Source organism: Micromys minutus, assembly GCF_963924665.1.
Source record: "Micromys minutus genome assembly, chromosome: 14".
Lineage (NCBI taxonomy): Eukaryota > Metazoa > Chordata > Mammalia > Rodentia > Muridae > Micromys > Micromys minutus.
In genome coordinates, this window is record NC_137983.1 from 52,143,866 (window position 1) to 52,166,422 (window position 22,557).

At 49.6% G+C, this 22,557-nt stretch overlaps 1 protein-coding gene across 3 annotated transcripts in view; it reads right to left on the reverse strand.

The window, feature by feature from the left end:
• Positions 1–412: 412 nt before the first annotated feature.
• ATP11A (ATPase phospholipid transporting 11A) overlaps positions 413–22,557 on the reverse strand; it is a 108,427-nt gene continuing 86,282 nt past the window's right edge. The window contains exons 19-30 of one of the 3 annotated variants that reach the window (XM_080928557.1): positions 22,155–22,406; positions 20,786–20,963; positions 19,399–19,501; positions 19,012–19,157; positions 18,052–18,111; positions 16,909–17,036; positions 15,679–15,814; positions 11,290–11,355; positions 10,330–10,433; positions 8,847–9,012; positions 5,105–5,208; positions 4,004–4,137 (exon numbers count right to left, since the gene is read on the reverse strand). In XM_080928557.1, the coding sequence (XP_080784683.1) occupies positions 5,116–5,208; positions 8,847–9,012; positions 10,330–10,433; positions 11,290–11,355; positions 15,679–15,814; positions 16,909–17,036; positions 18,052–18,111; positions 19,012–19,157; positions 19,399–19,501; positions 20,786–20,963; positions 22,155–22,406 (1,432 nt within the window). In that variant the 3' untranslated portion in view covers positions 4,004–4,137; positions 5,105–5,115. Of the gene's footprint in view, positions 4,138–5,104; positions 5,209–6,770; positions 6,856–8,846; positions 9,013–10,329; positions 10,434–11,289; positions 11,356–15,678; positions 15,815–16,908; positions 17,037–18,051; positions 18,112–19,011; positions 19,158–19,398; positions 19,502–20,785; positions 20,964–22,154; positions 22,407–22,557 lie in introns of all 3 variants that reach the window. The other 2 variants (XM_080928558.1, XM_080928556.1) reach the window with 2 other exon arrangements.

The following is a 22,557-nucleotide window of genomic DNA, read 5'->3' on the forward strand; positions in this document are numbered from 1 at the left end:
AGGGGATCTACTCTAAAAGCTCAGGAAAGAAGCCCCGTATCCAAGTGGTCTACACAGGTGCCAGCATCGTGGACATCCAGCTGCAGAGGGTGACAGGGCCAGAAGAAACTCAGGGGCTTTCTTGAGGCTCCCCACAGAGCAGGCAGAATCTGCCTCTACTGTAACAGCATGGGGCAGTTAGCTGCCTCAGAGTGACACTGGAGTTGGTCTAACCACAGCCTCTGCTAGCAGAAAGTGTGCACAACATATGCAGTACCACACACTGGGGAGAAAACAGAGGGGCGCCTTTTCAGTCCTTGTGTGAACAGGAGTTTCTTACAGAAAAGCTCAGTGTATCAGGATTGCCTACAGAAATCAAAGGCAAATCAGCAGCACGCAAATTAAACCTCATGAGGTGTTTGATCTGGTTTAATTCACAATTTAATTTTTCAAAGCAGGTTACTGGCCTCTCAGTTAAACATTAGTGTTGGAGAATGACATGTTTAATGTACTTACTATATTTGATAATTTAAAATAAATCCCAGTACTTATGACAATGACAGCTACAGATAACCATTCGTGTTAAATACATCTTTGATTCTCTCTTATTCATACATTACATAGTAGATGGACATTGTAAGTGGTAATGCAGACACACATGATTCTAAGACAGTATATGCATATTAAAATTCTGTATCTCTTGATAAGGTAAAAAATAAAGCTATATAAATTGATAGACTTTTTTCTGCAAAATTAGAATCACACTTTCATAATACTTCCAACATACATATCTTCATTAAAGCTTTGTTCAGACACAGTATCAGAACCACTTCCTTTCCATTCACCTGTCTTCTAGGTTATAACAAAAAGATTGCATTCACCAAGTGACACTTCCTATTTCTAGTCATGAATGGGTAACTTCCAAAAGAAATGCAGAATGCAAGGGCCTGCTGTTTTATGGCATTGCCAATAAACTAGTTTGAGATGAAGTAAATGGATGGGTGAGTCCAGTACCAGTCAGTGCCGATACGCCTTGAACTTGGGGGTTCAGAGACCCAGGGTGGAGCTTCTCCAGAACACCAGACACATGGGTGATGCTCAGCAACTCGGGTGACCATGATGGCGATCAGACATTCAGCAGCCGATCCTGGGAAATGTGCTCAGCATCAACACTCATACATTACCCTGTTCCAGCTTTGGCTGTGCCATCCCCTGGGTAGGGCCTTTGGTCTGCTTATACTCAGGGATGGATCACTGGGATTTAGGAACAGAATGTTTTCCTAGCTAGTACGCGGCAGGGGACAGGCACCTAGACTCAGGACGGCATGCAGCTTTGGTCAGCCTGGATCCTGCTTGCTGGACTGAGGGAGCAAGGGGAGAGCTCAGTCCAGTACAGCACTTACATAGCCCACAACTGAGCACAGCCCAAGTGCCTTCTGTGCACACACACGCAGCCTGACCATCCAGAGGGCAACACCTCTGCACAGGGCTGTCAGAAAGCAGGCTGGTACACGGTCTTGAAAAATGCACGTCTTTGTGTGTATGCACAAATGTACATGCTTATACATACTTACACATGGTATGAGTGTGTGTGGAGCAGAAAGTAAAAGAACACATATGCAGCCAGGGCTCCTGGAACATATGTGAGGTGAATTACTCATGGGGGAGGAGCCATGAATTCCGGCCAATGTAGTAAGCCACAGATGTTCTTTTGTGCAATAGAATTAAGAAAAAGATGCCGAAGTTCCTTGCTTTAAGAAAAGTGAGCAGCAGCCACTGTGAGGTGAGGTGGACGATCTTCCACACGCATGTTTGGTCTCTGTCTCTGCATTTCACCTGTGCCCAGGTCTAGTTCAAATTCTCAGGCAACTTCATCTGGTAATTTCCCAAGCACAATTTTAAAGGACAGTGTAGTGTACACACAGTCTGGGATGTTCCTATGTAAACTTCAGCTACTGGGGGTGTCTGTGCGGGAGTGTGTTCCCACACCCAGAGAGGTGTGAAATGAAGAGCCTGCAGGAAGAATACTGTTTACGTGTTTAAGGCTGAAGGATGGAAATTAAAAAAAACAAAAACAAAATAGAAACCATGAAGGGACAAAGGACTGTGACAAAGCAAGCAGAGGAAATGGTTTGCCCTCAGCACCCCTCAGCTGGCCAGTCTCTGGAAACACCAAGAAAAAGAGGCACAGAGGAGAATCAGAGAGGTCACTGCCGGACACTGAAACGTTCAGCCGACACGCTCACCAGCACTTTAAGTGGCCGAGCTCCTTAAACTTAAAAAGTGGAAGCTTAAAAACATACTTAGAAATCAGAAGCTTCCTCAACAGATGAGAAAGATATAGAAACAGCTATGAAAATACTTTAGTGCAAAGGTAATTTTAAGATCCCTAAAAAAATACATTACAAATAATTTGTTAACTAAACACGGAGAGAATCTGCCCCATCCCCACAGGTGGTGTTTGTACCTGTCTGGGTTCTTAAAAGGGCTGTAAAAACACACACACTAACCTAAGGCCTACTGTGGACGGGGCTCCAATCCTGACACATGGTCACAGGCGGGTAAATGGGCATGAGGGTGTGTGGAGGCAGACAGCCCTTAGCAGAGCTGGACATCCTGTCTGTTCGATGCTCAACCCTCCCCATCTTTGGTCTGGTGTTTATCTTCACCCAACCTCCCTCAACTACCAGGTGCCGTAACTGCTCCTACTGTGGGCTGGTCCCCAGTTAAAGCACACGGTTTATAGGGAAACCTTGTGTGGTGTTATAAAAGTTTGTGCTTCCCAGGATACAGGCTCTCAAGTGCCAGAGACCCTGTCCATGGCTCCAGGCCCACCACACGACTCCACGGGGATGGGGACAGCTCTCTCCCAGGCTCTGCCTGGAGCTTTCTGAAAGGCTGCATCACACTAAAACATCTTGAGTCAGGCCCGTTACAGCGCTGTTGGGTGCTTGGTGAAAACAGAAATGCCAGTGTGGGTAGCAGCAGAGTTTCACAGTACAGTGGCCTTCTGATGACCTGTCCACTCCACGTGAAGCCCTGGGTGGGATCTGTGTGGCACCAGTGGGAGGCAGGGTGAGAAACAGACTAGAACGGATGGATCCACATTAGCCCCAGATAGCTTGGATATTGAAGTCACCTCTGGGTAAGATCAATACCTGCCTAGGAACCCCAAATCTCCACCTTTCCCGGCACCCTTGAAACAAATGTTTTCTTATAGGTTAACTGACATCATTCCAGAACGTGACGGGTACCACTACACTCCGGAGAGACTTGGCCAACAGTGTGACTTATTCACGTATATAAATGTCATCCTCCACAGGCAGCCGGTGACAGGAAGGGGAGGCTGACACCTTCGAAAGCTCTGGTGTGCAGGGTCAGTATCTCGGCAAACTGACTCAGACGTGATCTAGGAAAATGGCTTTGTGAGGGTCAATGAGCATAAACACAGCGAGGCCACATGTCCAGGACACACACCACTCAGTGTCTGACACGGCCACTTCCCCCGTGGGAAGTGTGCATGGTTTGCACAGGAAACACATGATCAGGACCATCAGGGCACAGTATGAGCCGAGCATCATGTGCTATGCACAAGGCTGCAGACAAAGGGACAGGATCTTTTTCTCAGGAGACAGCAGACTTGACAGCAGCAGCAGCAGCAGGGTGGATTCTTAGGCTGGCCGGGCCAGCTTCATAGTCTCAGGGATTAAGATGAGGCTAAGCATAATGTCCTTTTCCATAGCCCAAATGGATGTATTGTCACCAGGCATAGGACGATGATGCTGGCCACACATGGTCCAGACTGCAGTGTGCTGTACCTAAGTGGGTGACCTGTGATCCACCCTCCTGTCCCTGAGGATGAAGGGTAGGACAGGTGCAGGCACACACAGGTGCCCAAGAACAGAGCTCTCAGAGGCTGGGACAGCGGCTGTCTGTCCATCAAGTGGGTGTCTCCAGGCTGGACCTACAGCACCCATACCTCGCCTTGTGGGGAAGGCCTGGGTGAGTGGAGAGCACAGGACACTCTTCACCCTCCCCCCTGAAGCACACAGTTCTCCCAGAAGGGGAGCTGCACTGGGCAGCCAAGAGTCTGGTGCCCTGGGCACTCCAGCTCTGCAAAGAGGTGAATTCTGAAATGGTGTCCCGAAGCTGTAAGTTCTGCCAAAAGAACAGAAGATCCACCATTAGTCACAGAACCTCTCTGAGGAACCCCTAAAACCAATGCACCTGTAGCTTTGCCAGCCTACCTGGAAATTGTGCCCAGAGGCAATGTGCCTTCAGGTTTGGGGATCAATACTGCCAGCAGAGGGACCATTCCACATGGCAGACATAAGGGACAGGAGGGCAGGGGACAAAGTGCTGAACACACTGAGCCCCTTCCCCGTCACTACTTGTACATGCAGTGATCAAAGGCCCCAGAAAGCCTTGAACTAGGATTCTAGCACTGCCCCAGGAAGAAGACAGGACTCACCAATGGGACCTGGATTAATACTATGCTGAGCACACCAAGCTACCATGCCCTCAGCTCAGTTACCAGACAGACGTGGCCGGCACTGCCTTGTGAGAAAGACCACAGCATGCACAAACAGCAGCTGGCAGCCAGGAGAGACCGTACAGTATGGACCTGTTCTCCGGGGTGACAATCCTCTGATTATACTGTTTTCAGGTGAGCACAGCTTAGATGAGGCTGGATCACAAATACTGTAGGGGCCTGAGAACCCAAGCTGTCCAGACAGTTGTGTACTGAGCTAATGGTTTCAGCTAGAGTACCAGAGCTCATGTCCAGTGCTGCTGTGTCACATCTGACTTCCAATGCCCAGACAGGATTATCCTCAGTGACTTTTCAGTGACTTTGAAGTGAAGCTGTGTCTGTCACAAGGACAGAGGCCAGCCTGTCAAGCAACACTGGACACAGGTGTTAAAACATTTCCCCTGTTCTCAGCTCACTCTCAGGTGCTACTTACCTGTGTGTATGTGTGTGTGTGTGCATGTGTAAAAATGGTAGTTTGGTTTCACAGCAAATCACTCATTTAAAAAACAGACAACACAGCAAAACTTTGGAGGAAGAACAGTCTGAGAGTCACAGCACACTGGCCTAGCGCCCAGTAGGCAGCCATACCGTTACCTAGCGTTGGGCTAGACACGTCTTGGCTGCGGTAAGAAGTCCTTCAGCAGGGGCCTGTTGCTGTTCGAAGTGGCGTCGGCCATTGCTTTGAGTCGGGTGGTCTGCTGCAAGGATGAGGAAAGACACTGAACTGCTGCCTGCAGAGGCCAGAGAAGGAGGCGGCGCCTGTGCCCTGGCTTTTGTGGGCCCAGGACCACACCTGCACTGACCCATGCCATCCCCACACTCAACCATGGCAGGCCATGGGCTCTGCTGGCAGGGTTTGCACGTCAGTCACGAGGCCATCAAGGCGGACAGAGCTGGCTTCAGGGTTGCCTGTCCACGGTATGCACAAAGACCCCTCTAGGGGAACAGATGGCCCTGAGCAGGTTCATTTGAAGAAGGCTGCACCCAGAGAAGCAGCGGCGAGGCCAAAGGGCAAGCTGCAGCACGGCAGGAGAGGGCCACCAGCTGGAAGTCCTAACAAGTTCCTGCTCCCAGCATAGAGGTTGCATCCAGAACTGTAAAGCCCCGCATCCTGCCACAGGGCCCTGTGTGTTGCTTCCGCTGCAGAGCCACTGACACTGGCAGTGTTTCTGCACAGCCTGCCTGGCAGATAAGACATCATAGGCCACGTCCTGAGGGCTGCTGGCTCCTGGCCTGGTGTGGCATGGCTTTTAGACATTTCCAGTCCTCATTCACCAGTCCCTCAGCACCGAGGAATGGGGGAGCTTTCAGAGTTGAAGGAGTGCAGGGCCGGATGGCAGAAGAGAAGGCGGAACTGGCCAGTGTCCAGTGAGGAGAAGCCAGAGGATGGTTGTGTTGCCCACACGGGCACAGGGGTGGCCAGGCAGGTTGCTGCAAGTGTGTGGACACAGAGCCTGGTGCAGAGACACGCACTATGTTATATATTCAAGCTCGATTATTTATAACATGCCCAGTGTCCATCACACTTGCCTTGTTACTAGGAACAGGTTGAAAGCAAACCCCAGATGACTGAAGTCAAATCTGGTCCACTGAGGCCTGTGGAATGTTTATTCCTCCAAAGCTTTGCAGACCCATGATGCTTTGCAGCACAGTGTGCTGTGCCTGAAGCGCAGTGGCAGGGCCTATGTTTATGTGCGGCCTGCTGTGAACATGTGCGGCCTGCTGTGTACATGTGTGGTCTGCTGTGTACATGTGTGGCCTTCTGTGACACCTGGGGCTCAGACTCGGGCCACGGGAGGCACCACCTCACCAGCAGTGGAGTCTGCTCCTGCACTGGTCCAAAAAGCTCAGTGCTTAGGAAAGTGAGATGGCACATGTAATATTTTACAAAATACTTGTGAGATTTTCGTCTTCCTAAAAATTTCCTCCAAAATGTTTTCAGGAGTCTAAACAGCAACTTGAATGCTGATGTCGCCTTGCTCAAGCTGTGAATGATCTGTCTGACTGACAGGTGCTTAGGGGCTGAGACACCTGTGTTAAGTAATGCTGAAAGCTCTGCACCCCATGATGGACACGGGGGGCTGCCATGAGCTGTTGGGGGAAGACAAAGCCCACTGCTATGTACCCCTCCCAGGTGGCATACCGGCACTGTGTTACCTGACTGACAATACCAGAGTGTAGTGAGCAGCCTCAACACTAAGTTCTTTCCACCTGGTCCTGTGGCCATCACCCCAACATGCAAGAAGGCAGAGATGGTCACCTGTTGGTCAGAAACTCAGACCACTGGCGGTCTGGGAAAGCATAAAGACGGTGGGCTGCTCAACAGAAAGGCACTTGTTCCTGGCCTGCAGGCCGCAGTCCGGAGCCCACGCACGCGGAGTGTTTGAACAAGTAGTGGTTATTTAGGCAAAGCAGTGGACGGTAAGGGAGGCAGGAGAGAGAGACAAGAGGTAAGTTGGTTATAGGCAAACATCCTGGCACACAGTAACACCCCTGCCCTAGCTGCTGGGTGCTGCCAGGCCAGGACCCACTGGCCAACTCCTCCTGCCCAGGCCCATAGCTGGCTCTTCCTAGCTCTGCCTCCTGCGCTGCAGACGGGCAGCCTGTCGTACAGGCTCACAGGCCTTGAATCTCATCACACCACTAATGGAGGGGACAGAAAAGCTCCTCTGAGCCTTTCCAGAAGATTCTCACAAAGCAGAGACCCTACTGTGGAACCCACGATCTCCATTATAGCAAATCTCAGGAGTCCTGTAGGGAGGTACACTTGCTAGCTGCAGGGTTCAACTCTTTGCTCAAATGTTTCCAGTCAAACACCTGAAGTTGGCATCTGGGCATCAGGTACAATGTGCTTTAGTGACAGCAGCTATGGTACAGCCAGGGGACCAGGAGACACCCTGAGCTATGCCTCTCTCATTCCACACAACACAGTGCTGTTGTGAGCATGTGTCATGTGGTTATGAGCAGGGCCCTCATGAGGAGTGTTCATTCTGTCCTTATCCATGGGGGTTGTCATAATCACAGCATCTTTGCACAAGGCAGCCTAAGGAGCACATATGTCCAGTGTCCCTGGTACTGGGAACACCATGTCACTGTAGCCCTGGGTACAGGGAATCTCTAGTCTTGTGTCAGCCTTAGAGCTGCGTGAGACACAGCTTTCCAGTTCCCACAGGCCGGGCTGGGCTGGGAGCAATGAATGTCATTCCCATGGAGACCAGGACAGCTAAGCACTGAGAGCTCTGTGTGGGGTGGGCATTGGCAGGTGGACTTCCATGCTATCACCGAGGGTCCCCAAGCTCTACGGCTGGTGCTGCCTGCCATCATTTGTTGAGAAGCCCTGATTTGGGACCGTTGACAGCTGAGTGACCTTGTCAACCCCATGACCAGAGGCCCGGGAAGGGTTCTAACAACAGATTCTAACCACAGCTGCAGGAGGCAGAGAGTAGAAAGAACTGGTGGTGATTTGTTCCAAGAAAGAGAACCACTGAGGGTGTGAATGCTGGGTGGAGTCACACCAGTCCCCGGGCAGGGGCGTCTGCTTCCCACCCCAAACATGGCCAGCAGTTCCACTCCAGACTCAAGTTCCATCCATGGGTGGTAGGGACAGCCAGGTAATAAGGGACCTAACCCCACCCTGGCTCCTTACTAGCGCTCCCTCTGCAGGAGCTCAGGCCTCTGTGCACAGGGGCCTTGTGTTGTCAAGCTGTAGCACCACAAGTTATAGATCCCACAGCCCTGCCTCTCTCATGGGTGAAGTGGAAAATCTGCATCTTCCTGAACTCCCAGGCAAGCCACAGAGATGGTCTCATGCTCTGCCCAGGTGACAGGGTCCTGTTGAGGATTCAGCTTGCTGGCCAGTTTGGGAGGTGGGGAACAGAGTTTCCCATACCTACCACTTACTCTTGTAAAGGTACATTTGAGTCAAATTCAACACCCTTAAAAGTGGCGTAACTTAAATCTTTTTCCCCTTCTAGAGTTAGGGAATGAACCCAGGGTCTTGCACATGTTAAGTTGGTACCAATATCACTGGGCACCAGGCCAGACCACAATTCAATGATCAAAGAAACAATTACTTTTTTGTGGGTTTACAGAAAATAACTTATTTTTCTATTTTTCTTTGTTCTCTTCTTATTTCAGATGATTGTTTTGGTCTAAAGAACAAATTAAACATTTTTATCTTGAATTTTACCAACAGAACACTTAAAACGTGTCATTGCAAATCTAAAGACTAAGGTACAGGCTGATCAGTTCTATAATGTCTAGACCTTTTGAGACATTTCTTACTACCTTCCCATAAGACAGGGAAGTGGCTGGCTTGGCTAGGCAGCCTCCTTACCTGAGTTCTCTCAGTTGCCGTGGGCCACAGCTGCCTGCACAAGACCTTCTTGAGGACATCGGGGAGGAGACCGACCGTGACAAGCAGTATGATACCCAGCCAGGCGGGCCCACTGGACAGCATGTATATGAACACATAGTACATCCTCTGGTAACTGAGGAACGGCCTGGGTGAACAGGGAGGACAATGGTGAGACCCTGCCTGGCCAGGAATGAGGCCATGCTCCCCCAAAGTGCCTCTCTTGGTGCTGCCAGGGCCTGCCCATGCCCCCTGTCCCCCACAATGCTTTGAGTCTGTGAGAAAGGGAAGAGGCAACTGTAGCCTGCTTTCCAAAGTGGCATGAGGATCCTGGAGGCCCAGTGTCTCCTTGATCGTCACACAATAGCAGTGTACGCATGGGTGTTGGTGGAGCACTGGCTTCAACACATGCCTCCGGCGGAGTCCGAGGAACAGGGAGGGTTTCCTGGCGTGCTGACATGGCTTCCTTGGCTCCACACTCGCTCTTTCTACCTCAGACCTGGGAATTACTTTCTACTTTCTGAACCATGAACACCTCAGGGAGAGAGGAAAGCCCCATCTCCAAAGATACACAACCTACATGTGGAGGAGTGTGGGGGAAGGGAAGTCAGAGACAGGGAGTGTGGAGCTTACACGCTGCTCACATAGACAACCCAGAAGAGAGGGTAGAGTTATGTGACCCTCCGGAAACCTTCCCTCCTGATGGTCTCAGGGCCCACTAGGACCTCAGGTTTTGCATTTCCTGTTAGGCAGTGGTGGCTGGAGGACACCCAAAGCTGTTCTCTGCTTCTTTAGGGCTCCAGGAGCCTTCACCAAGGCTCCCTAGTTAGTGCCAGGGAGGGAAGAGGTTAGAATGGTCTTGTCTAAGGTTGTTCCTCCCCGGGGTCTGTGATTCCAAGTGAGGAGAACTTTGCTTTGGGCCTTATAGCCTGACAAGGACGCAGGCAGGGTCAACCTACCCACGGGAAGAATGATGTCGGCCGGTCACACTTCTTGTGACTTTCCTTTCACTGATCCTCATCTGGCTCTCAGGTCACATGGCCTCTGGCCATTCTGTAACTCAGCTGAAGGGGACACTGCAACCTTCAGGGGTTTGAGATGCTGACGTGCTCTGAGAATGTTACAGCACTATGGGCCATACGAGCCTGCCCCACGCTGTACCAGAGGGCTGTGGGTTCAAAGTGTCCCCAAAGAACACGTGGAAAGCAGACCTCAGGTCCCTACAAATAGCACTTTGAGGTAATAAAGCTGAACTGAGGTGCAGCATTAGAGAGGGAGACGAGGCCCAGGCCTGGAACCACAGTGGTTGTCCACTTAGACACTATGAACCACTTGTCTGCTAGAGCTCCAAAATATGCACCGTGACACCAGAAACACAGACGCTCCGACAGCAGCTCCAGGGTAGGAGGCTGAAGCTCTGCACGGGTGGGGCAGGTAGGGCCACATGGGGCTAAAGGGTTCTTACCAGATAATCCCTCCCCAGAGCAGGGAGAAGACAATGTAGAAGAGCAGCGACCCCCAGATGACAAAGTGGTTTATCCAAGTCCAGTAATGTGTGTCCAGAGCGAGCTACAAGAGAAGGAGGTGTGAACACTGCTGCCGTCCAAGCAGAAAGGAGGGCCAGAAATCATGAGAAATGACCAAAACAGAAACAACAGCACAGTGCCTGCAAGAGCTCAGGAGAGAATCACCCCACAGGAAGAAATCCATGTTTTCTCAGGAGGAGACTGGTGTGTGTGTGTGTGTGTGTGTGTGTGTGTACACAATCAAGTATCACTCACGCTGACATACATCTATTAAGAAGGCAATATGAGAAGTCTATGAGAAGTTTGAAGACCCAGTGTAAGAGTTTGGGAACTTTTAAAACGAGGTTCTTCACAGAATTTAACTTGATTTTTAAAAACTGAATTTTGGGGGCTGGAGAGGTGGGTCAGTGGTTAAGAGCATTGGCTGCTCTTCCAGAGGACTTGAGTTCAATCCCCAGCACCCACATGAGAGTGAACAATTATCTATAACTTTAGTACCAGGAGATCCAAGGGGACCAGGCACCCATATGGTATACAGACATACATGTAGACAAAACACCCACACACGTAAAATAAATAAGAAAAAATAAAACAGATATTTTTAATTTTTTCTTAAATATATTACTTTATGTAAGCAGAGCCGATTTAATTCTACTGGGGATAAGGCTGTGTATCCTTAGAAAGTTTTAATTACTCCTTTTTATGAATAACCAGTTCTTCATTTTCCTCTGTGTGGTTCTGAAGTTCATACACTAGGCAGTGCTCACTTGCTGGCCCTGGATATGAACTCAGCGAACCTAGCATGGGGGTGCCAGTGTCAGCGTGGACCTAAGATTCCAAGAGTTCAGGGAGAGTTGCAGGCTGGCCATGACTGGCATGTGCCCAAAGCAGTGACTCACCTTCAGTGTGACAGTGAACACCATCACAGTGAACACCAGCGTGCCGAAGGTCCAATTCCCAAACATCTGTGAAGATAAGACTCTCTGAGTGTATGCTGTCACTCACCACTCCTCCCACAGCCTCTGCACCTCAGCCCAAGGACGTGGACACTAGTTTCTTGAGCTAGAGAAGGCAAGGGCTCAGATGGCCCTCGGCCAGTGTGACAGCCAAGCCTGGGTCAAGGATGACTCGTGTTAGTTTCCTGCTGGCCTGACACTGGCCCTGCTGGGTACTAGGTTTCAGGTCCAGCAGGAGAGACCACAGAGTGGGAGTCAACAGGCCCTGGCTAGGCTGCTTTCCACAGAAGAGACTATGTGCCGACCATATCCCCCAGAAGTGCTCCGCCTGTTTGCTCAAGAACACACTGAGGGAACCTGCTTCTGGTGATAGAGATGCTGTCAGCTGAGGGGCACAGCTGCTGGAACACTGCAGGAGACAGCCAGAGGAGACACCACAACACAGAGGTGACAGCATCAGGGAGGGCTTCTCTGTGGAGACCTCAGGACAAGGGGCACAAACTAGACAGAGGCTACAATGGCTGCTCCCCCTACAGCCAGGTCCTGGCCACAGCCACAGCTGTTCACAACTGACCAGCGAGGAGAGGACAGGCGGACATGGTCTATCCTCCTTCTAGTGGGAGCGTGGGCAGGCAGGATGGTGGGTGGTACAGACACAATGCTAAAGTAACCAATACGTTTCTCAACTACAGACAGACATGTGGGGTCAGTGACTGTGAGCACTTTCTTTCAGGAAAGCCAGTCCACACGAGCCTCTGGCAAGGAAAGTTCCCTACATACCACATGACCCAGAGACACTGTTGGGCTCTGTGAACTGTGCCTCTCAGAGCAATGATCCCAGAACTTTCTTAACAGCTTATTTCACAAAGAATCAAAAGGCTAGGATGCAGTACTTTTGCCTATGGTTAGTTCTAATCAAAGACATGTGCCTATACCTTACTCTGAAACTCGGTGTGTGTGAATCCGGGGCCTGCAGGAGCCCTGGGCATCAGAGCAGAGGGTACAGGAAGCATCAGGACCCTGTGGAGACATCAGCTGTACAGGGATGCCACCAAGTCCTGTTCTTCATCCTACCAGAGAAAGGCCTTCCTCCTCGGGCTTAGAAACACCAATAGAAGCCCTTAGACCTTCATGTGAGGGGCTTCTAGCCAGGAGCTACTTGGTCACTGCAGAGTGGCTACTGTTGCAACTATGAGGACAACCCAGAGATGCCACATGGTATGTGGGCTGGGCCCACAGGAAGAAAGCCAATACCAAGCCCAGAGTGCAGGACTGGTGGAAGAGGTCATAAGCACTCTCTCTGGGGCAGAGATGTTTTTACAGCCTGGGGTAGCAGAGCTGCAACAACAATGAAGGTGTGTACCTAACAGGGTGTTGGGAAGCACACAGCTGGTCTGTTTAACTGAAAGCTATAGGTGTTAGACAAATGGTGAGCTGCAGTGAGGGAGGAGAAGCTTTGCCTTTGCAAGGCTATGCTTGGCAGAAGAAAGCCCCTGCCTCCACCCCCAGCTCTTCTGTGCCGTCAGTTGGCACAGAGTGAGAGAACTCCTTAAAATAGAGATGTCAGCATCGCATGGACATGAGTGTAAGCAGGGGACAAGCACGGGGACAAGCAGACCCCAGCAGTGCCACACAGCATACCACAGTAAACTCTGCCACTTGCTCCTCCCACACCTGATACACGTAGGACAGTGTCCCTCCCACTCCAGGTTTCCTTGGGCTTGGTGGGTTGTGGCAGACCTGGGGTGCCATGTGGCACCAGACCCTGAGTCCCTACAGGACACCTGATCGCCACCATCACTTCAACAGGCAGATGAAACGTGATAGTGTTAAATGAAAAACTGCAAACTGGCTAGGAGATGTGTGGTCATCTTCCTCCCTGTGTTCCTGGTCAGTGAGTGCCAGCTCCCGAGCCCTTTCTGCATAATCTTCATTTCCTCCTTTTTTTCCCCCACTAGGAACTATTCTGGTCACCTACCCAGAGTCACTCAGTTCTAGATTTCCTAACCCCATGCCCTTGGTCAGACAGTCATCTTTACACTTGCCCCAGCCACACTTTACCTACTCAGAACAGCTACCTCCACTGATGTCTGACTTACATCTTCGTGATGGTTTGGCTGGCTTACACCTCAACACCACACCTCCATTAATGGCTCACATTTCAACAATACCCCTAAAGGAATGGTCTGAGTAATTTACACCTAATGACATACCTTCACTGTTCAACAAGCACACACATCTGTGGTCTGACTAACTTCAGACCGCCTCTGCCCTGTAGGAATGCCCCGGGCATGCCCACTCACTTGCCCGATTCCTCCTCTAGCCTGACAATGGCCATTCTCAAAAGGTATTTTCTGTTCACCAAAGGCTTTAAACCAAAGCCAACTTAATGTTTACATGCAGTAGTATTCCACAGCAGACAAAGCGTGGCTTCTTGAGGTCACTGTCACAACGCCTCTGCACCCCTCTGGCCTAGCTCCACACCCATCTGTCAGCTGTGTGCTGTGATCACTCTCCATGGATCTCCAAGATCACATGTGGGTGATGGGGGCAGAGAGACATTGCAGGGCCATCAAGAAATATCTCCCTAGTAACCCACACAAGGCCTAAAGGGCTGTCTGGGGGTGGAAGACAATGACTGCAGGCAAAGGAACACAGAAATCCTGAGCTCCCATGACTGGTAGGCAGCAGAGATGTCACTACACACACTAGGAGGGCTGGCAGAAGACCCGCAGGGGACACTGAAGAGAGGCTCTGGGCCAGCCTGGGAGATGAGCTCACTGCTGCTGCCGGAGTCCTTCTCTAGCACTGCATGTCCACCCCTCCACCTGAATGTCTGCTGTGTAAAACAGAGACATCGTGGGCTGGGGTGGAGGGCACCGGGCCGCACAGGTCAGGGTCTGAGTTCTGGCCTCACACCAGTTTCCCAGCCTGTGTAAGCTTCTTCCTCAACCTCCTACACCAGGGACCACCAGATGAAGGGCCCTTGAGTGGCAAGATGAGGTCTGACATGAGCAGAGAGCTGAGGGCTGAAGCTGAGTGTGTAGGACACATGTGGATGGTAAGATGCATCTTAGAGGCTGACTCGTGGGGAAGAGAGTATGGGTCTGCTAAGATTCAGAGGACATGTTATGGGCAGGCACTGTCTGATGGAAATAAAAGAGGACAGTAAGCTACAGAGAAGCTGAGAAGCTTAAAATCTTTAAGTCAGCGACGTGAACTTGAGCGAGTCTGCGGGGTTGAATTTAGTAAACACTGATTGGTGTTAAACTAGGAGAGATCAGTACCTTTAGTCATCAGGCCACAGAAACAAACACACAGGGAAACAAAGTGCTAGGACACAGGTCAGACTCTGGCATCTAACCTGACTGTCTGAAGGATCAGCACGGGGAGGACAGCACTGCACAGGAGGGAGTTGGCTCACAAGAAATGAGAAGCATTTCTGTCTAGAAGGAGTTTCCTCTGATGTCAGGTGCAGTGTTTATTTTACAGCCATCTCAGAACCAGTGACCTTCGCTGGCCTCAACACTACGTTTGGGCCGGTGAGATTATGGGGACAAGGTCTAGGGTCTACTTGATGCCTCTGGTTCTCCCAGTGTGGCATAGGTAAATCACCAAAGCAAGTTCCCCACCGGGCCTCCTGACTGTAATTACAGTGACATGCAGACCTATGCGGCCATTTCCCCTTCCAGAGAAGCCTTGACAGAGACCCAGGGAGAAGTCACCTCAGGGTCAGGTGACTGACACTAGCAGAGGACAGGAGTGGCTAATAGCTTTTCTACCCACAGAGCACACAGAAGAGGTCACATTTGAAAATATTTTCAAGAAATATTTTATTTGTAATGCACTTCAAAAACACAAAGAGAGGACAAACCCAGTGTCTTACCATGCTTGTGTTGGTGGTCATTATCTGAGGTGGGAAGGAAGCAAGTAGCAAAAAGAAAAAAAGCAAGATACTAATATAACACACCCCAGAAGGTAGGCAACAACAGGCTGTAGTCCATCAGAGAACTACAGAGCTGCTCACTGTGAAGGGGCCATGCCCGCGCACTGTGGAGAGACACTCACACAACCAAACTCCCATATGAAAGGGCACTGGCTGGAAGAAACCATGGTGCCCTGGGGCCAGCCAGGAAAACCTCGACTGACCTTAACTCTCTACAACCGGCAAATGTGACACGTCCCTTCCTCTCGGTTGTTCCATAGGTCACACCTAGTACTGCTCACCTAACCTCAGGCCAACCTGTTCTCACACAACTGCTCCACACAATGACTGCACACGGCGGGGCTTGTTACTTAGCAGTATAGCACAAGGTCACGCCCAGTACTGACCTGTCCGTTGATGGTCACGGTTGTGTTCTCAAACATGAAATAAGCACCAAAGAAAAATACCAAAGCGTCAAAAACGCCGAGAAATGTCCAGTAAATGAACACCCGCCAGCGCAGCAGCGCATTCTTGGCGATGTCTCTGTTTGAGAAGAAGAGGGGAAAACTGTGACACCAGCCCAAGGTCCACCTGTCCAGCCCTACTCGGTGGCATCATGGCTGCCCACATGCAACTGTGACTAGCAAACACCAAGTCTGCACCCCCAATGGCAACGCTCCTCAGACTTCACACTGCTGTACCAATGTTCTCCACTGGCCTTTGAATATTCTCTCAGATTCAGTCATATTATCAAAGGGAACCTGGTGCTTTTTTGTCTTCTGAATATAATTAACACACAACAGCACACACTATCTGACATATTGATTAACAGACTGAGGATTTGTGTCTGAGACCAACCTACACTGAGTTTCTATGCCTGTTCATTTTACAAGAGTAAGTATGTTAGCAGGAGTGTGTGTGTATGCACGTGCACACATACACCTATTTTCTCCAGCTTCAAGGTACTGTAATAAAGACCCTAAAGCCCATGACCAGGTCTTGTGGCACTGGACAGGGAAGGCTGTCTGATGTTCTGTGGTTTCTGAAACAGGTGAAAAGACCTCACAGAACTAAGTGCACACCTGTGTGTGCACACACCAGTATGACAAAAGACCCTGGCAAACTGAGGTAGGTGAATGACAGTGGATTCTAGCTGACAGCTACACTGTAGCATGCAATTCATTGCTACTGGAAGAGCCTAGACAAAAGCATGAGAAACTCCTTATTATGCCTTAGATGGAAAAAGACTACAAAGAAACATTTTATCTGTCAAAAAACCTGAAACAGTAGAAAAGCTATTGCTTTAACACTAGGAAATGAGGCAGAGCAATAGCTTACGCTCCTAGAGTCTCCAACTCTATCAAGCACCGGAAAGCAGAAGTGCTTCACATATCTATCAAGCTGTGAGGTGCAGAGGAGGTTCACATGTGTGTTAAAGCCTAGTGTAGACCCCATCACCTATGAAGCAAACTCCAAGACACCGCCTGACTGTTTAACACCATCCTGTGGAAGCATGTGTACCCCAACTCTGAAATACCACCACCAGGAGCTGACTGAGGATTCTGCTCTCCTTCCTGTTTCCTGTGCTGTGCAGAAGAGCTGAGGGGCTCACACTCGTACAGGACAGAGGCACATACCTGTAGAGGGACGGGTCTCTTTTGAGCACGTCAATGCCCACGTGCTGCTCCATGAGGCTGTACAGGAGAATCGGGAGGGACGTGAAGCTGATGTTGTAGAGAGTCAGATACGCAGTATCGTACAAAGTCTGCAAGAAGAAGTAATCTGAGTGGTACTCCAGGGTGGCTTTAACATACTGATGTCATGATTTAGCATGTTACCCTGTGTGTGTGTGTGTATGTGTGTGTACACATGCATGTTTGCACATGTGTGTGTGTGGAAGTCAGAGGTCAGCATCAGGTGACTTGGAACTCGCTGACTCAGCTAGAGTGGATAACCAATGAACCCCAGGTATCCTCTGCCTCTGTCTACTCATCAGCAGAGGTTCAGCCTTTGCGACTACACGTACCTTATACCATGGGCGCTGGGGATTTGCTCAGGCCCTCATGCTTGTGCAAACAGAACTTTATCAATTGAGCCATCTTCCTAGGCCATGAATATGCTACTTTTTAATTTGCAAAAAGCTTAAATATATAGAAAGTGTACCTAAAATTCATACAAGCCACCATTCTACAGAGACATCTAGCTGTAAACTTCATGAAGGACATCTGTCCGGCAGAGCTCAAACCCAAACCCTCGAAATTCTGTTCACTCTCACTTCTAGCTTCAGTTAGCCTGGCTCTGGTGGCTCTGGATACAAGCTATTGACCACTGTCCATCTGAGTGCACAGGGACAGAAAAGTGTCTGTCCAGGCAGCAAGTACTAAGGAGCCCTTCTCCCAGGTCACATATGTTTGCAGCCCGCATACTTCAATGCCTCAGCCATCAAGGATGACCCACATACCCACGAAGGCGCAAATGTATAACCAAATGTAATCAATCATACAGCCCAGAATAATGGCTATGTCACTACAGGCTTGTGTTTAGGGACATACCCAGCCTCATGACACCCAAACTGGGGCTGGCAATTCCTCAGCTCTGTAGCCTGCTCCTTCCCCTGTCTACTGACAGGACCCAGGGGCGGTAAGGAGGATGGCACCTGAGAGCCTGCCAGATCTCCATGGAGTCTGCCTGCACATTCCTGAAGACTGTTTCCTCACCATGCCCCCACTGGGAAGGAAGACAAGACTATGATGAACTTCCAGTTATGGCATCAGACTGACCTGCTGTGAAAATCCGCAGAAGAACTGGTACAAAAACTGAGGGAAAATGAAGCAGACATTCTGGAAAATAAGTCATGGCCATTAGTTCACGGGCATCACAGATGCATGGGCTTGCCTAGAGGTCACCAGCCACTGTCAGCACACTGCTTCCTATGGGGACTGTCCCAAGTGGGCCCACATCCTATACAGCTGCCGCATGGGTGCTGGACATGCTTCCTTCCCATACACAGCCGGCAGCACAGCCACCTGCATGGAGAGGGCTGAAGACACTGCCCTCAACCACCTGACGCTACACCCTGACAGGGCCAAACAAGTGCCAGGGATTGTAGCAAGAATTTTGGTTTCTTTGAAAAACACAGCGATATTCTAAAACTATGTTTTCATATTAATCCAGGTCTGAGATGTAGGGATTTTCTGCAGCTGGTGACTACGATTTGCCTCATGCAAGGGCATGATTTTGCCAGCTGCAGAGAGTCTCTGTGATTGTGTGATGTTTGGAATTCTGGGAACTTTTCAGAGGATCTATAAATGCTAAGACCCCAAGAGGCAGGATGGGTTGCTGGTTGTTTACTGTGGGTCGAAAGAAGAAGGAAGAGGAAGAAGAGGAGGAGAAACAATTAGATTCCCTGACAGTGAAGATCAAACCATCCCAAGGAAGTCAACGATCCTAGACAGCAGGAAATAGTCTAACAGTAACATCGCCCCCTTTCCCCTCTTATGTTATTTCACCCCGGACTAGTGTGAGGCAGTTGAAAGGGTGAGAAAAGAGGAATGGAGAAGGATAGGAGGAAGAACACACAGTGAGGCCAGAGTCTGGCTACCAGGTGTCCTCTGGTTACAGAAATAGCCTACTCCTATGGCCACTCCCTTTTGTCATAAATGATTCTTAGTGGAAGATTAAGTTACCAGACAAAGGTCTCGTGCCACTGAAACTGAGAGGAGAAAAGAAATACTTCTTACCTTATAAAAGAAGTATTGCACAAGCTCAGATATCCTGATATAATAAAAATGCCCGTGAACAAGAAGCATCTTCTTCAAGTGTTTAAACTTGGGTATTGCATAGTCGCTGTTCCTGGCAGCCTGACGACCCTCTTTCCCAATTACACCTAGAGTAAGGGTTAACAGGCTGGTTAATGGACCCTCTTTCCCAATTACACCTAGAGTAGGGTTAACAGGCTGGTTAGTGGAGCCTCTTTCCCAATTACACCTAGAGTAGGGTGAACAGGCTGGTTAGCGGAGCCAGCCATGCCCAACAGACCACTGCCCGGTATGTCCCCTTGTAAAGTACAAGTCCCAGGCGAAGGCCCAGGCCTGCCAAAGTGCCCCCTGTGGGCAGCACTGGCTCACCTATGCCCACGTGGGCCTCCAGGATCATGCTGACGTCATTTGCACCGTCACCAATTGCTAAGGTGATAGGATGCTCCTTTGAAAATTTGATCAGCTTAACAATCTGAAAAGAAAAAAAAAGAAAGAAAAACAGAGTTTACCTTTCTTGATTAGTTACTTTTCTTATTAACTGGGCAGAACCAACAAAGACATAAAGCTGGTATAGGAAATGGAAATGGTTCGCTTACAGTTCTCAGACCATTCCCTCCACAGAGGATCAAATAGACACATAAAATCTAAGATATGATCAATAACAAGACTTCACAAATGCATGAAGACAAGATTAGAGTTATGTCCAGGTATCAGAAGAGCCCGGGCCAGTACCAGCACCGTGGTCTGCACAAAGGAACCAAAATTCTATGCCACCTATTATCAAACCATTTTTACAAGTCTTTAATGCTACTTTAATTTTCGAAGTTGTCACATGTGAAAATCAAATATGTCAACTTAATGCAATGAGTACTCTTCATGATTTCTCTTTACTTCTTGATGTCCAAATTGATTTCTTTATAGACTTCCCTACATGCATTTTGCTTAAGTATGATGCATTAGGATATGAGGCTGAGAAAAAGGGAAAGTTCAGATTCCACTTGTATAAAATCATTGGAGAACCAAAAACAGCACTGGAAATCCCAGGCTACCTAGGGAAATCCCAGGAAAATGATTACAGAAGGTTTACATGGAATCAAGTGTGTGTGTGTTTGGGGGGTATATTGCACACAGGAGTACCTGCACCCCAACCTGTCTTCTCTGAGGACTGCCCAGAGACAGTCTGGTTGTTGTGTCTAGTGACACTGGCTAATTGGAGCAGCAAGCTCACATGCAAAAGAGTACTTTCCTGAACCTGACTCTCAGATTGTGCACAATGCATTTGACCTTTATGGCTGGGCCACACAAGCAGCTCCTTTCCTTATAAGCAGTTCAAGGCTCCCTGGCATTCACACCCAAAGCGGGCCTCAATGAAGCTGCACCTCATTCGGGTTCCTGAGCTTTGGAAAATTACCATATTCACACATGCATTATACAATAATTCGACCTATTTACAAAGACAATCTGGGTAGGTTCCCACAAGAACAGGGGATGGGGGGACTACCTGGAGTCCAAAGGGAGAAAGACAAATCCCAACTGACCCTGGCACACAGAAAATGCAGTGAATGAAGCTTCCTTCCCACCCCTGGAGTAGATTTCCAAGGAGCTACACTCAAGCCTGACCCTGAAGGAGGATCTAAGCCTCGGGTTTCAATGTTTACATCTCCCTAACTGTTTAGCAATCAGAGATGGTGAGACTTAATAAAAGGTTTCTCCCAACGCCTGACACCCATGGCCCACAAGTGGGCCAGTTAATGACCTGGGCCTTCTGCAAGGGCGCCATCCGGCAGCACAGCACAGCACTGCAGTTCCTGCAGATCTCCAGGAAGAGCTCTCTGTAGTTGCCCGAGGAGCTCCCATCCTCCCTCGGCTTCATTATCAAGGACAGTGCAGCTCCATCAATGATTAAACCGTAGTCATGCATATCTGTGGAGAGTCTTTGGAGCAAACAAAAGAGAAAAGCACTCAATCACTGCATCTGTAGTCTACAACAGCACACACGGAGCACTGGCATCGTGCTGGTCCACGGGGTCAGGATGCTTGCGGGTCTCCCTTCTTCTTTATAGTCTTTAAAGTACTGGATCCACCTCTGACTACACTATAAATCACATTTTAATGACATTTCTTTGCTCAGACAAAGCAGCTATACCCTGCAAGGAGTCTGTGTAAGTCTCAGTACTGAGATACCACAAGGAGGGCTTGGGAGGGCAGGTCACTAACTTCTTCTATCTGGCTTTCTGCCCTGGAGACCTCACTGCTTGAACATGATCAAAGTCTCCCTTTGCTGGGCTTTAAAAGTTTACTTTATAAATCTGTGTGTATCTGTGGGTAGAAGTGGGCATACCCCTGCACAGACAAGCAGAGCTGATCTCCCAGAACCTGGGGTCAGACTGTTGGGAGCAGACTGACGTTGGTGCTGGGGTTGGGCCCTCTGCCACAGCAGTGCACTCTTAGCCACTCTGCTAGGCCTGAGGCTGACAAACACGTCTGTGACCCAAAACTCTGCAGATCAATATAGAAATGATTATGTGCTGTTCTTAAAGCAGACTCAAACTTGGGCATGCCTAGAGAGCTGACTTGTTTTGCCAAATTTATATGACTCTTGAGACAGGCCAGAGAGACTGCCCAGTGAGTAAGGGTGCCTGCTCCAAGCCTGGGCTTCACCCTACAATCTATATATGGTGTGAGAAGAGATGGTACTGGTGCAGGTTATCCTCTATCTCCTCATTACACCATGGCCCCTGTATGCTGACAACCAGAACAGAAACATGACAATGAATCAGCTGACCCGCCCGCACTACTTTGGGTGCCCCTGTAACCTGCATGCATAAACTCACAGGTATTCTTGTAAAGACTACTTCAGCAATACTGTCTCAGGAAGATAGCCGAAACTATTACTAACTGCTTTGTGGATTTTCTGGCAGCATTCTGAGGCATCTATGATGGGCCCATGGGCACAGCAGCAGATGGAAATTGTTCCAATCAAAACATCTTCCCACACTCCCTCCCAGCATCTTGAAGCTGGCTGCCTAGGCATTCCTGGCTTCGGAGAACATTTACTTGACCCACAAGGATTGAGGCATTAGTGCCCAGAGAGCCAGGCCTCAGGAGGCGGGGGAGCCGCGTACCCTGAGAAGGAGTCCCTGGTCATGCTTCCGCTGCAGCGCAGCACCGTCTTGCTCAGCTCAAAGAGAACGTCATGCAAGCTCTGCTCCTCTAACTTTTTGGTGGTCAGCTCCAGCAGCTGTGTGCTCCTGCGGAACAGCTTGCAGGCATAGCAGGTGGCCGAGGCCGTCTCCATCTTGTCCCCGGTGAGCACCCAGACCTTGATACCTGCCTTCTGCAGTGCCTCAATCGTGTCAGCAGCCTTCTCCTGGAGCCTGAGAGCACAAAAACCATGGGATCAGGATCCAGAGACACCAAAATAAAGAACGTCAAAAAACAGAACGCCATCAAGTCTCAGCTCTACAGAACAGCATGTGCAAAGTGGCTGAGGGTCTACAGAAAGGACCGGAACCTGCTCCTGAAGGT